General features: G+C 35.3%; 2 protein-coding genes across 3 annotated transcripts; both read right to left on the bottom strand.

Annotated features, from left to right (window-relative positions):
- Nucleotides 1–118: 118 nt before the first annotated feature.
- On the bottom strand, nucleotides 119–4,941 carry LOC112528268 (pentatricopeptide repeat-containing protein At3g09040, mitochondrial-like). 2 transcript variants are annotated; one of them, XM_025139260.1, is made up of 4 exons: nucleotides 4,814–4,941; nucleotides 4,621–4,738; nucleotides 3,418–3,516; nucleotides 119–2,660 (listed from the first exon to the last, which is right to left on the bottom strand). In XM_025139260.1, exon 4 carries the CDS (start codon nucleotides 2,497–2,499, stop codon nucleotides 145–147), a length of 2,355 nt encoding a protein of 784 aa, XP_024995028.1. In that variant the 5' UTR covers nucleotides 2,500–2,660; nucleotides 3,418–3,516; nucleotides 4,621–4,738; nucleotides 4,814–4,941; the 3' UTR covers nucleotides 119–144. The 2 variants fall into 2 exon arrangements, with proteins under 2 accessions (XP_024995028.1, XP_024995029.1); XM_025139261.1 differs by lacking the exon at nucleotides 3,418–3,516 and having other exon boundaries at nucleotides 4,621–4,941.
- A 2,135-nt stretch (nucleotides 4,942–7,076) lies between these two features.
- LOC112528545 (protein JASON-like) lies at nucleotides 7,077–13,256 on the bottom strand. The gene is made up of 7 exons (XM_025139569.1): nucleotides 13,146–13,256; nucleotides 13,017–13,071; nucleotides 12,706–12,800; nucleotides 10,948–11,183; nucleotides 9,906–10,710; nucleotides 9,730–9,812; nucleotides 7,077–7,381 (listed from the first exon to the last, which is right to left on the bottom strand). Exons 1-7 carry the CDS (start codon nucleotides 13,233–13,235, stop codon nucleotides 7,285–7,287), a joined length of 1,461 nt encoding a protein of 486 aa, XP_024995337.1. The 5' UTR covers nucleotides 13,236–13,256; the 3' UTR covers nucleotides 7,077–7,284.
- Nucleotides 13,257–15,001: the final 1,745 nt, after the last annotated feature.

Below are 15,001 nucleotides of genomic sequence, written 5' to 3'. Positions count from 1 at the left end.
AATCCGGCTTTTAAAGAGAAAAAAAAAACTTAACCCAATCGGTCTTTTAAGCCTGGTCCGGTCCTTGGCTTTGGGCTTTTCGGGCCGGGCTTGGGCCTTTTGCACATCTGACTAAAGATTGGGCTTTTAATTTGGCCTTTTCTTTTATACATTAATCCAACTACATCCCAAGTCTTTCCTGATTGCCTTATCAACCATCTCCTTCCTCACCTTTAAACCATCTTCCCAGTTACCATCTTCACAATAAATTTTCGACAATAACACGTACCCTGCATTGGTCTCCGGAAACATCTCGAATAGCTTCTTCGCACCCGTTTTTCCGAGCTCTACGTTACCATGTATCCGACATCCGTTAAGAAACGATCGCCATATAGCCGGCCAAGCTAGAAACGGCATTGACTCAATCACACTCTTGGCTTCTTCCAGATGTCCATTTCTCGATAGTAAATCAACCAAACAACCATAGTTATCTGGAGACGGATCCATTTTGTAATCTAATGAGATCGATCTGAATAACGTACGGCCAAGATCAACAAGACCCACATGACTGCAAGCCGATAAAATTGACACGAATGTGGATTGAGTCGGCTTTAGGTTCGCGGATTTCATCATCTCGTAAACTTCCATTGCTTCCGTTACACGTCCATGAGTAGCGTACACCATTATCATTGTATTAAAAAGAGCTACATCAGCAAACCTGCACGACTGGTGAAAAGCGATGGCGGCACTCGTGATATCGCCGCTTTTTCCGTAGGCGTCTATGATTGAGCTAGCAACGTGTTCATCAGTATCGAGCCCGATCCTGAAAACTCGTCCGTGGACGGATTTCGTTAGGTTGAGAGACGCAATGCTAGCACAAGCGTTCAAAACGCTACCGAAAATGAACTTATCGGGATTTTGTCCATCTTCTTTAAGACGATCGAGAAACCCAATGGCTGTTCTTGTGTAGCCTTGATCTACCAATGTCGAAATCAGAGCACCCCAAGAGACCAAATCCATTTTGTCGTCAAAGAAAGCGTATGAATCGGTCAGAAATCCGAATTTAGCATAACCGTGGATTAGTGAACTACATATGTACCCGTTGGAAGCGAAACCGGATTTGATTATAATCCCGTGAACTTGTCTACCAACTTGCACATTTTCGGTCTTGAAACATGCTTCCACAGCACAAGAAAAGGTGATCTCATCCGGTTCGACACTCGAACCCCACAAATTGGTGAAAAGCTTAAGAGCTTCGAGATCGGAACTCCAGTTATACCCGTGGATCATCTCGTTCCAGTTTTGGACGTTTCTTGAAGGCAACGAATCGAAAATCAAGCGTGCGGTTTCTTTGTCACTGCATCTACAGAACATGTTAATAAGACAGTTGGAGACATGAGGCTTACCATTTAATCCGAGCCGAATTGCAAGACCATAAAACTGCAGACCTAAATCAACTTCAAGAAGATCTCCACACATACGGAACAAGATTAAGAACGTTATCCTATTGGGCTTTAATCCCGTGAACATAAAATCAGTGAACAAACTTACAACTTGTTCTACGCCTGCAATCTGAGAAGAAACGGCTAAAACGGTATTCCAAGATGCCATATCTTTGTCCTCCATTGTTTCGAAAAGCTTCCAAGCATGATCATTCGCACCAGTTTTGAAATACATATCTATCAATGAATTTGTTAATGTAATTGCCGATTCAAAACCATTTCGAACAATCAGACCGTGAATCTGACTTCCGAAATCCAGTTCAGATGTAATTGAGCACGCATTGAGAGCATGAATGAAGGTGAATTCATCCATTAGGACTCCTTTAGAGTGCATAGAAGATACAGTATTCACAGCTTCAAGGCCATATCCACATTGTGCATAGCCTCCAACCATAGCATTCCAACAACCAAGATCTGAACCATTCAGACTCTTGAAGAACTGTTCAGAAGCTTCAATACCTCCATATTTGGAATACATGTGCAGAATTGAACTAGCTACGAAATCGTTTTTGTCCATTCCAATCTTGACGGAAAAACAATGGATGCAGAGACCGAAGTCAATTGCTCCCATACTGATACAAGCTTTCATAATGCTACCTAAAGCAAACTCGTTGGGCAGGAAATACCCAGTTCGTATCATATAAACAAATGAATCCAGAGCCACCCCATACTCGCCATTTTTATTTGCTCCAGATATGATCAGAGTCCAAGAAACAAGATTTCTCTTCGGCATTTCATCAAAAAGTTTGCATGCATCACCGAACACCCCAGAATTGGCATACATCTTTATTGAATTGTTTTGAGAAAAAATGTCATTTGATAAACCTAGTTTGACTATATGACCATGAATTTGGCTTCCAAGAACAGATGATTTTGAGCTTCCGGCCAAATTGAGAGCTTCACTTACAGTGCTTACATCCTTCAAACAAGAGTGTGGGATGTAGAACCTTTTGGGGTAATAGAAAGATTGGCTAGCAAAGATGGAATTATGCCTGTTTAGGGCTAATAAGCCTCGCATTTACACGAGAATAATCTTTTGCCTCGACCCAGATGCCACACCGTACCCAGCTAGGTATTCGAGAAATCGACAGCAGATGCTCCTCATGTTAACCCCCAAGGGGGGGTGGGTGGAAATGGCCAAAGCTGGTGCCTAGCATGCTGACACTGACAGATTAAGACCTGCAATGATCAAAAGCAAAAATTTAGAACATAAGGAGTATCTAAACTCCAACAACTAAACTTTTAAGGAAACAATACATGTTTTCAGGGGTCAAAACCCCAAATATGTCATGGAGGTTAATTGGTGGCCTTAAGACAAGTATGGTTCGTAAGATCATAGTCTGATGAAAAAGAACATATGGAAGTACGATTCACTGTATAACCTGATTTTTGTGAGGTGTTAAGAGGGTAGCATGTGACACTTATGGAATGGGTACACGAGTTCTTAGTCAAGAGGGTTATCTGATAGCGATATTTAGTGGATTGTCTAAATGTCAAGAAACCTCATCTTCTATGGGTTGCTAAAATGATAAGACCTTTAGATGCATTCAGAACACAAAGATCAATGAACCACCCTTTAGAATTTAGAGGTATAATGGTATATTATTTCAAAACAAAAAGGATCTTTTGAATAAATGGGAGGGAAAGGTTGTGTACATAAGCTTCCCTCCCTCACCTATGGAAAGCCAAGGAGTTTTGGTGCTCTTAGGTCACCCTTTTTCCTGAAGATGAAAATTGAACATGACCTCACAATTACATGCTAGCATTGAAGCCTTCGTAACACACACACAAATTACATATGCATATACAAACAATGCTAGCATGTAATTCTGATGTCATGTTCAATTTTCATCAATAGGGAATAAGGTTACTATCTCTACGTACAACCTCAGAGGTAAGCTATATAAAATAATACTTATTCCAAACGAAAACTGACTGTTAAATAAGTCTATGGTTGGCGGTTGCTCAACATGTCATGCGTACGAAGAATGCATTATGTTTCAAGACCCCAAATATGCATGGAACACCTGCAAGTCTGCAACAATGTAAAAATAAGTAATGCACTGGCTAGAGAAAATTATTGAACACAGGCACCCCTTTGCATGGTAGACAACAAAAGAACCTTCACCACTCATAAGAGACGACCACACCACTACACGCATGAAACAATGCTAGACCATATATCATATGGACACTGCATATAGAAAGAAACCATTTGGAGAAATAAGAAATATCCACAATAACAGATCGCGGTTTGTCTTACAAACCACTACATCCAAGTATCACTTGACCTTTGTCACTCCCTATCTAGTGCCTAAAAATTTCATATATATTTCATGGTCGTGCCTTCTGACTGTAAAACTTAAAACCTGAGATTCCATTATCCCCCTCTACCACCAACCAGAAAAGAACCAAGTGACGAACCTACCATACTCGAAAATGACCAGTATATGAAGCACAAAGTAGACCAGTTTGACTCCTAACTATTAAATAGACCTATTCTGTCCCAACTATTTGCCATATATTTCCATTCAGTTAAGTATTCACACGTTCTGCTAACGGCGATCACAAAACAAATTCTCAAAAGCAAGTTCACAATAAGATGAGAAAAGCTATCTAGATTGATCCTTTAAGTTTTTAACAAGAAAGTAGAATAGCAACCATCAGATCAGATAGAAGTTCCTGTACATATATTACTAATCCTTATGCCCTCCATTGATCAGAAAGGAGAAATGAATGCTGAGTGGTGGAGGGAAAGACATGATTTTGGCTTGGTTTCTTATACAGCATTGCAAATTAACCATGTATTCATTCACAAATTCCAAACAGGCATTAATTTTTTTTTATAAACATATTGCAAACACACCTTTCAAATATTTTAAATGCGTATATGTATTAAGCAAAATTGGTTCAATCTGTCGAACCACTTCTTGCAAACACTCATATTCATATAGACAACACAGTATGTGTACATATATAGACGGCGAACATCGTCTGAGAAGGAGAGTTAAAGGTGACCCACCCATGACTCTCCTTCCCACCCAAACACAACACATATATAGACACTGACATTATGTATGTGTGTATATATGCGAAAGTATCCCTAATTTTCTTTCAGAAAAGAAGAACCATAACTTACTTGTTGGATTTGCTGATCAACCGAGAGGGTTAATTGTGGAAACCAAACTTTTGGAGTTTCGCGTTTAACTTTGATTTTCGTTTAAGAAGCAGTGAGCAGTCAACCTCAACAGATCATACTTGAAAGTTGAGACTGTTAATGAAATTATAGACCAAGTGTGAGGATGACGATGAGGGTGAGTGTGCGAGAGTACCGTCATTCAGTTTGGGAGCTTTCGCCGGAAAATAGGACCGCCGGAGTCTGGATAGGAAAAGACGATAAATTGTACCTTATGCATTATGACTTGTACATGAAACTTGAGAAAAGGTGTTCTCCCCACCGCAACCATTCAAGGTGTTCTCCCCACCGCAACCATGGACGCGCCTCAGCTTGTCGACAACCCTGTGGGTGTTTGGTTTAATTTGTGTTTGGGTTGTTTTTAATCGGTAGGGCTATCTTCGTTTTTCAGGGGTGTTTCGGATTGCTTATGAAAACAAGACTTATTTCGATGTAACATCGGTAATAAGTATTTTTGAGTGTTTGGATAAACGGTTTATATCGATGTCAAACCGATAATAAGAAGTTTGTAAAAAAGTTAAATCATTCTAACTTATAATAAGTTGATAAGTGTTTTTGTAAAAAAACATAAGTTATTTCAAATAAGCAATCTCAAACACTCCGTCACTACCAAAACAATCATATGTTAACTTGTTAACAAAGAGGTCTTAATTTAAGCCCTTGGCACCCCATGACTTGATGCTTGCTATTTTTTAGGCTTTATTAGATTTTTTTAATATTTTTAGGGTCTTATTTTTAGTTATTATTTTTTTCAAAGGTGTCTCAGATTATATCTGGATTAATCTTGCAAATTGTAACTGTAAAAAATCAATCATGAATAAGTGAGTATAAAACATATAGAAGGGGTTTCAAATACAAGCCGTGTCATTTTTACGAACCCTACATCAGCCCTAATCAATCGGTTTGTTCTGGCCCATAACATCTGGATGGTCTACATTTTGAAATCGTAAAAATAATCTACTTCAATTTAAAACCAACTCCTAGAAGGTTGTTTTGATTTTGTTTATTTTGAAAAAATGCGGCTATCAAATGGGGATGAACGTAAATTTAGGAACTTGTTTGATTCACACGTTTGAAACTCCCTATATATAATACACAGTATATAAATTCGCTGCCATAACTGATGTCTTGGAAAACATCCTAAGACTTGACATCTCCATCACACCACGTCGTATGCCGTTTAGAACCTTGTATGGTATCAAGGTTTTTCTTCAATACCATGCATCAACCAATTATAATTAGTATGTAAAATCTTATAATGAGTACTAAACAACTATAAAAAATTTGGTTGCTACATGTTAATACCAGTTTTATACCAACTTCAAAGGTTAATTATGACATTGTCATTTTAGTCAAATTTTGAGTTTAGAGGTAACGCACGATGTTTAAAGATTTTTCATAGTAAAAAAATAAAACTCACAAACATTCAACAAAATAATTAAATTTATAATATTTAATACATAAAAAATATAAAAACTAAGAGAAAGGTTCAAAAAAAAAAAAAAACTTTTTCAATTTGAATGGTTTAACCCTAAACTATTTTTTTTAATGAAAAAACAATTAAACCTTCTCATTTTGAATGATTGAGTCCTTGAACATTTTTTAATAAATAAACTATGACACTTTTAAAAATTGATTACCTACATTCTTTTAACCCAAAAAAAGTTATATTAACCGACTAGTAACAGTCCAATGATTTATTTTTATTTTTATTTTTGAAAATCAGGGTCTTGATCATTGAAAATGTGAAAGTTTAATGGTTTTCATCCAAAAAAATTGTTCAAAGACTTAATCATTAAAAATAAGAAATTTTAATAGTTTTTTATTCAAAAAAATTATTTAGGGACTAAATCATTCAAAATGAAAAAGTTTCTTGAGTTTTTTTTGGACTTTTACCAAAAACTAATAACTAATTATAGTACTACCATAACCACAAAGGTAGTKTCTGATTGGTTTAATCTTGACTCCAAAAATCAAAAGTACTAGGAAGTCCCAAGTTCAAATCCAAGGAGAAATAAAAATCTTTTTGTGATCACGGAGGTTCAAATGTGGTGACTCCGGGCTATCTGCAAAGCAGATGGTCACTCTGGGATTAGTCGGCTCGCATAGTGGGTTGGATATTCAGGTTAATCAAAAAAAATTATAGTACTACCATGATACCAACTTCCAAATACTATATACTAACCAAGTTTGCATACTTGATTCATTACTCTACAACCGACAGTAATTAGTACCATTTTAATCGTACAGTTGGTACACAGGTTGACTGCTTTAGTTTGGTACAAATTGTCACCCGAAATGCCGCATCAACGCTGCATTACTAATCGAGTTACCGATGTTTCAAACTTCATGCATTCATCTTCATCATTCATAAAAAAAAAAAGCCAAAGGAAAGTTACAAGTTTCCTTTGCATTTATATTTACATATTTTGTCTAGATGTTTTGTTCTTGCAAACGATACCGTTTCTTGCACAACAAAAAACCAAACGTTCAAACATTTAATCACTTGAAACGAATCCATATTGTTGAAAATCCATGAATTTATGGAGATCTCAACAAGTACTTACAAATATATCTTCATACAGAACTTGGCAACCGCATTGTGGATCAGAACGAAACCAGATTCGTCGAAGGTTGCAGCCGACTACGATCCTCTTTCTCGTCCAAGTCTATAGGTGGGAGTGGCACCTTTCCTAGTTGCTTTCTGTTTAGCAGGAATCTTTCGGTTAACTCTTTAACCACAAACTTTCTACAAAAAATTAACATTATAAAAGGTTGTCGAATCGACTTTTATATTTGAGTGATTGAGTTTATGGATTTTTTTCTTTTGAACAAATAAATCCTTGAAATCAAACAAAATGGTTTTTCTGGCATTATAAAAATGACCGGAACCAGTTATTATGGTAAAAGTCATTATTATTGTGGTTTTTGAAGTTAAAGAAGAAACAAGATGGCATAGAACGCTATTGTGGCCGTTAATAGTGAGAGCGGTTGTCGCAGAGCAGTAATAAATTTTATGAATCATGCCATCTTTTTTTTTTTCTTTAATCTTATCAACAATGTAATAATGATTTTACCACAATACCGGTTTCCGGTCATTTATAGGTCGAAAGACTGGTTTGTTCAATTTCAGTAAATACAGGGATTTATTTGTTCAAAACAAGGTTCAGGGACTTATTTGCTCAAAAAACGAATTTGTTGGTTGTTTTTGGAGATTTCCCATTAAATGCATCACCAAGGGCCGTTTATCAAATGCTTACCGGGTAAGGGCTTATGAGCAAGAGTCACCACCTTCACATACCTTATCAGGAAATAGGCCATAAAAAATGGATGTTGGTAAGTGTCTTTTACCCGGTGAGTGCTCACCAGGTAAAAATCTTTTCGTTCGCTTACCGCACAAGATTTTTGGTCCTTGCTATGCCTCTTACCGAGTAAGTTGCTTGGTCCTTACCATGCTCACCCGGTAAGATAAGTGACACTCGGTAAGCGTTTGGTGAACGGACCCTACTTCCATGAAAGACCATAGATGCAAATGGCAATCCACTGAACCGGCCAATGGTTTGTAGCATCTGAATCATGGCATGTTTCAGTTCAAAATGTGATGTGTGAATGTTGCTTCTAAGCATCTCTGAGCTCTCAATTCATGGAAAACAAGAATAACATGATCCCTCATGCCATGGGTCTTTTCATCAGCAAGGTGGATGGTATTATGTATCTAAGGAATGGGATGAGGTTCATTTAAGGCATTTCCTTCCCCAGCTCTATGATCACAAGTATTCTGTGAGCACAACACCTAGCTAATTGCTCTTTTCTTCTTTGTTTAAAGATATTTTCTATTCCAAGATCATGAAGGAGCTCACTGTGTTGATGTCTGGGCATAACATCACAGACAGCAACAAAAAATAGTAGAAAAATCAGTGTTTCATGAACTTGTAACTCGAACACTTTGGAAATACACCAAAGGGTCATTAGCCCCATGGTACCTAGGTTACTAGTAGGGCTCAGCCTTCCAGGAGGTCAAGGGTTCACACATCACTGAATGTTAGGAGGGTGATTGAGAATCTGCCATATATAAATATAATATACTTCAAAGTGAACACTTTCGAAATATGCCAAATCCCCATAAATTGTGCCTAATAATCCCAGATGTAATTTTGGTGATCTCCTTGAGGTATAGGAGATTACTCATAAAGTTAAACTATGTCATGTGAGGGGTACAATATTTCCTTTTCTTATAATTGCAGTGAGTCACTTGACTATATTTCATACTAGTCACAGGGATGTAGAACCATATAGAGGTGTCACAATGGTTCTCAATCACATGTCCTTAATATACACATGAAGGCATTCAAGTTCTAGTTCATTCTTACGCTAGCCATGCAAGATGTCGAATATGTTTCGAGGCTCGTAACTTGGTATTATGTACTTCTTGGTGAATATCTTGTATCTAAAGAAACAAGAACATGATGTTCCTCTTTGAAATATTGGATCTTTGTCCTCGTTAGGTACAAACTTCTTGTGATTTGACATGCCTAAATCATTTAGCACAGGAGTTATGTTTGCTAGATATGTGCTAAGAAAAATTACCTAAATACATTGCCAAGAATCAAATGCTTCATGAGCATACCCAACACATTGAGGCAGAATGTTTGTGTATATTTTAGTTGGTACGTATATGACCTTTTTATGATGTCATTCAGGGTGTTCTAGACATAGGGTTGCAGCAAACATTTTGAGAAAGCCTCCAAAGGACTTAGACCGATCCTAAATCTGGCAAGTAGGACAAATTCCATATGTACTCAACCTAATCAAGAGTGGTAAAGATATAAGATTCCTATGCATGTGCACTTTTTGCAAATATATGCATCTAAAATTAATATTTCAGGGGTTACTTTAGGGTTTTATATTTGAGGGCGTTGGTTGTCTTGTACTATGTGCATTTAAGCTTTATTAATATAATTTAACTACACTCTTTGAAAACTAGTCTATATAGCAGATGTATATCTTTGATTCTAAAATAAAATAAAAGACCTAGAACAAAGTATCTCTTACCTCTCGGCAACAAGTTTATCCTCATATAAAGCCTTCTCTAATCTTTCCTCAAATGGTGTAGCATGCCAACTAACTTTCTGATCCTGCATAACAAAATCAAATGCAAATATTAAGTCTCACATTGTTTATGTTATTGTTTAACACTACAAAAGATCTAGAAAATGAACAAGCTTTACCTCTTTATACTTGTTAGTTGAATTAGGGATTCCATTGCCATCCCACCACTTGGGTGCAAAAGAAGCGGCTTCATCAGCATTCCAGTGGGCTGCAACCATCCCCAGTATAGGCCTATCCCCAGGAGTTTTGCCAAAGTCAGGGAGACCCTGAGAATTGGGAAGAAATAAACGGTTGTTGCGCCCTTGATGGGCCTGCTTTGGTGGTAGCCATGATGACAAACTAGTATCCACGGTCAACTCTTTGTCAGCTGCAGCTGCTTCGCTTTCCACTTGTGACCGTGGATTTTCTTTGTCAGCAAGATCAAGATGTTCTTTCAATTGAATGGAGCAATCGTCAGAACTAAGACTTTCTTCCGTCAGTTTCCTCAACTGAGCTGCATTTTCCACAGGGTTTAGCACAGGGTACACATACTGAGATCTGATCCTTGGATTCTTCCCAATTGCCTTATTATGTAAATATGAAGGGAAGACAGTGCCAGGGGTTTGCATATCATCAGTTAAACTGAGAGGGGTAGGGTAAGGTGAAGGTTTTGAAACACTGTAATCATCTGGTGATCCATATGGCTTTGGTTCTTGGCAAGTAACTTCAGACAAACAACTTGTTGAAAATGAAGATGCATCTATCTCGCGATCAAATCGAACAGATTTGTTTCTGCACTGCGTGCTTGCAACCAGAGGAGTAAATGAAGCTGTAGGATTCTGTTCCTGAGTAGCATGCACGTCAACAAGTTTTACATTATCTCCAACTCCATAGCCTCCAGCAGAGTTGGTATAGAGCCTTTCTCTAATTTGCACTGTCACACAACTATAGAACACAATCATAAACACCAAAAGTCACCTTTCTGATTGTCACAAGCATACCTCTCATACTAAAAATAGAAGAGTGAAGTTTATCGTAGTATATATCTACGTTTTAAGGATGACTGGCATTTGTAGCCGTTTCCAAAATCAGAAACTGACCATAATTTGAGTGAATGTCAATTGACAAGGCTACACAAAGCCAGCAAACCAACTTTTCAATTATTGCTCAAATAGGAATTACCTGTCCGGTGAATGTGAAGAAGAATCTGATCCATTCCCCCATTCTTCAAAGAGTTTGATTGGAGAAGGCTGCTGATCAGGTTGCTTCTCTAGTTTGAGCTTTTCAATACTAGCAGCTTGAAGCCATGAATGAAATGTTGAAGATTCTGCATCTCCATTGTGAGGTTCTGAATCTTTCAGTTTCCGAATTTCAGCAGGAGTACATGGTAAAGTACCACACGCTTTGAGAAATTTAGCCTGTAGAATTACAATTTCTACTTAGATGGTCGGTCAAAGCAGAGCCTGAAGTTGGTTATTGTTAAAAGTTTGAGCATCAACTGCCTACACTCCTTTTCCATCATATAATTTATAAATACAGATTTAGTAAAAAGCAAATTGGCATGCAATGTTCTATCTATTAAGCTAAAGAGGTATTTCATTTTTTTATAGCATCTAAAATCCTAAGACTAAAACTTGACAAGGAACTAACTTGGACATCTGTACACTAAAATGATATAAGCACCCACTTCTGTTCAGTTATTTAGGCACTCATTAATCGGTAAGAGCTTAAAGAATATTTATAAAATATCTATAATCATTTTTACTTCAATTTTTAATCAAAATTCACCAAAATTATTAACTTTCTAATTTGGATTTATGGTTTATATCGGATCACACAGATTCTACAAATTGCATGGTTCTTAAAAGAAGTCTCATATATACACACACACATAGAGAGAGAAGCAGATCCAAACGAGAAGCCAACTATTTAAGAAAACAAGAAAAAAGTTGTTAATGTACAAAATCATATATGATTCACATATAAGATCATACATGATTCGGCGCAACTTGGTTACGGCAAAAGTCGCATGCTTCTATTTTTTTGACGTTAATGTAAAATCACATGTGATTTTGTATATTAACGACTTTTTTCTTGTTTTCTTAAATAGTTAGCGTTCTCGTTTGAACCTTCCACCCCCCCCCCTCTCTCTCTCTCTCTATATATATATATATATATATATATTAACAGCTTGTCTCACCGATCTCTCTCTAGCCGAACTCCCTATCTCTATCGAAGCTGTGTGAGCACGAGTAATTGAAGCTGTGTGAGATGGAGGATTCAACGAGCAACCGAACCTGGAGAACAATGGTCGGTGTGTTTCGGGAGAGGGGTAGTTGGGGAAAAGTAATGGCTGAGTGGATAGGAGTGTGGTATATTAGCTGAGCGAATCTGCCCCTATTTGACCGATTAAGCTCTTACCGAACACAAAGGTATGGCTGTGCGAATCAGCCATATCGGTTATATGGCTCAATAAGCCGTTACCGAACAGCCCCTAAGACTCTAAGTTTTTGTCTTCTTGTTTTTCTTGGGTCTTAGAAATGGGCACAGAGAGAAGAGTAGATCTGATTAGTTAGCAAAAAATCCATCTTATAAAATGAAACAGAAGGCAAGTAAGTCACTTAAACCAAGAGTTGTCAGAAAGAAAAAAAAATATGCAATTGAAATGAGAATTTGCACAAGCACTAGTAGTGGACAAATTCTAAAAAGCAAATGAAAGATCAAGTTCCTTCAAGAGAAAAAAAGAAAAATAAGAGCATGAAACGAAAGCTCATCTTACTTGGACAAATAAGTTAAAACTTGTGCATCATGCTTCTTAAAAGTTACAGTTTATTGTGACCCAACGCCCTTTGAGTTGTGACTTCTAATTGATCATATTCATTACCAACACCATTTGCAGCTGAGAGTTCAATGTAGAAGACAATAACATAAAATAATTACCTCAGCCTTCAGCTCGTTCGAATAAACATCAGGGACAGCAGATCCTAGAACACCACCTTTTCTGTCCTTACAAGGCGATATATCTCTATCTTCAGCTGAAACGTGAACATACATTTTAACAAATATAATCTGCAAATAAATCCATATTCCGTGAAGCAATTTCTCAAACATCTATCGTGCAGCCAGGAAATAGAACAAAATCAGAAACATAAAATCGGTTTTGAATGAGAGTAGCGGAATTCACTCTAAACACGAACAATTAGTTCGATATTCATGAAAAACTATGAAAGTAAGAGCGCTGATGAGCTCACCTTCAGAAAGTAGCAAGGACGATAAACGATTTCTACCCACAGATGCGACAGGATCCTGAATGAAGGATAAAACGAAAAGTCAAAAACAAAATTCCACAACCTTCTATCATCTTTACCTTCAAACCTTACCTTGGGGTTTGAATCGATTGGTTGAGAGAGAAGAGTAACTGGAGGACAACGGTCGTCTCTGACACGAAAACATCCAAAGAAACAACCCATCGTCCTGCGAAGAAATTCAACAAATTCAAGCTGAAACAACAAGTATAACTTCAAAACCAGTTTGATAATATTGGTGATCCTCCTGACATGGAAGAACCCTAGTTTTTGTTTTTCAGTTGGGACTTGGGAGATAACGTTTTCCTGATTTTAGAGAACAGACAGAAAACGAGGGAATGGAGATTTCAAATTTTGAAGGCTGATCCCCTGACTTAATACGACATCGTTTCCCATAATCCGACACAATTATTTTTAATTTTTAAGATATACAATAATTAATTTTCCTAATTTTCAAATATTGTGCTAAAGAATCTACGGTGTTGAATGAAACATAAATTTTGAAAGGATAAATTCTAAAAAAACCTAAATTTTTGGAATAAATAAGTTTTTGGATATTTTAAAACTTGTTAAATAATTTTTTGAACCTCTAAAACATGTTATATACATTTTTATAACCTATGAAACTGGTTAATATTGTAAAATAATGTAAAAAGGTTCAAAAAAAAACAATGGACTTTCATATTTTAAATGTTTAAGTTCCTAAACATTTTTTAAACCATAAAAATACTCACATCTATAAAATGAAACAAATATATACTAAAAACTACTTACATTTACAAGAAACTATTGATAAAAATTATTTTAATTAAAAATAAAAAATATTTTGTCAGTGTTTTTCAAATTAAAAAATAAAAAAAATTACTGATTCCATTTATCTTTCATATATAATTTCCCAAATTAAAAAAATAATAAAATTTTATTTTAAAATTATCCAAAACGAAAAAAAGCATGAAAGTGTGTAAAAAAAATTAAAAAATTATTAAAATCAAAAATCAAAACTTAAAATCCTTTAAAAAATTATGTTTACATTCAACAGATTTTTATATTTAAATATTTTAAATTAATTATTTATTAAATTTTTTTATACGTAATAAAATATTGTTCCCTCTTATAAATATTTTATATCAAAGTTTTTTATTTGTGGAAATATAATTAAAAAAATTTGTTTCTCTCTTATTGTAATCATTTTTTATTATGGATAACTTCAAACCCTTTACTTTCTCCATTTTAGATAATCTCTTGGAGTAAAATTTTGCTTCAAATCTACCATCTCTTCATTTTGGATCATTTGTTGGAGATGCTCTAAAAATCTTCAAATTTTAGAGAATCTCCAGCAAATTATCCAAAATAGATAAAATGATGATTTATGGCAAAATTTTAAATCAATTTATTCTCAAAAACTTTCTTCAAAATGGAAAAAAAGTGTGAAAATCTTTAAATTTGGAAATTTTCCAAAAATGATTACTATGAGAAATAAACAATTTTTTATTGTATTTTTTCACCAATAAAAAACCATGATATTAGTTATTTACCAGATTATAATCTATACTATATTATAAAACATTTGATAAAAACTATTTTTTATATATGAAATATTGTTTATTAATATATATTACTTAAAATTTAAGATTACAAGTAAACTGTACGTAAATACAACTTATTAAAGCTCCATTTTCAATTCGTATAACTAACTGTAGATAAAAATAATCATATACAGAATAAACATCTTAGTTTAAATATTAAAAATTTAAACTATAAGTAGGATAATCATTGAGTACTAACATAAGCATTATCTTTATAAAAATTATATTGATAAACCAAAATAAATTACTTCGTTATTAAACCAAAATTAAATTATAATAAAAAAATTTAATTAAAAAAATTGTAACAAAAAAAAAAAACTTTTAAATAGTTTATTTGATATTAAT

This window comes from Cynara cardunculus, assembly GCF_001531365.2.
Source record: "Cynara cardunculus var. scolymus isolate 2C chromosome LG 15, CcrdV1, whole genome shotgun sequence".
Taxonomy (NCBI): Eukaryota; Viridiplantae; Streptophyta; class Magnoliopsida; order Asterales; family Asteraceae; genus Cynara; species Cynara cardunculus.
Note: the sequence above shows the minus strand (reverse complement) of the source record. Positions and strands in the feature narration are given on the sequence as shown.

Coding starts and splice junctions, on each gene's coding strand:
- LOC112528268 (XM_025139261.1), bottom strand. CDS start 2,499: ATGCGAGGCTTATTAGCCCTAAACAGGCATAATTCCATCTTTGCTAGC.
- LOC112528545 (XM_025139569.1), bottom strand. CDS start 13,235: ATGGGTTGTTTCTTTGGATGTTTTCGTGTCAGAGACGACCGTTGTCCT. Junction 9,813..9,905: donor CAACTAACAAGTATAAAGAG/GTAAAGCTTGTT, acceptor TTTGTTATGCAG/GATCAGAAAGTTAGTTGGCA. Junction 7,382..9,729: donor GATAAACTTGTTGCCGAGAG/GTAAGAGATACT, acceptor CCTGCTAAACAG/AAAGCAACTAGGAAAGGTGC.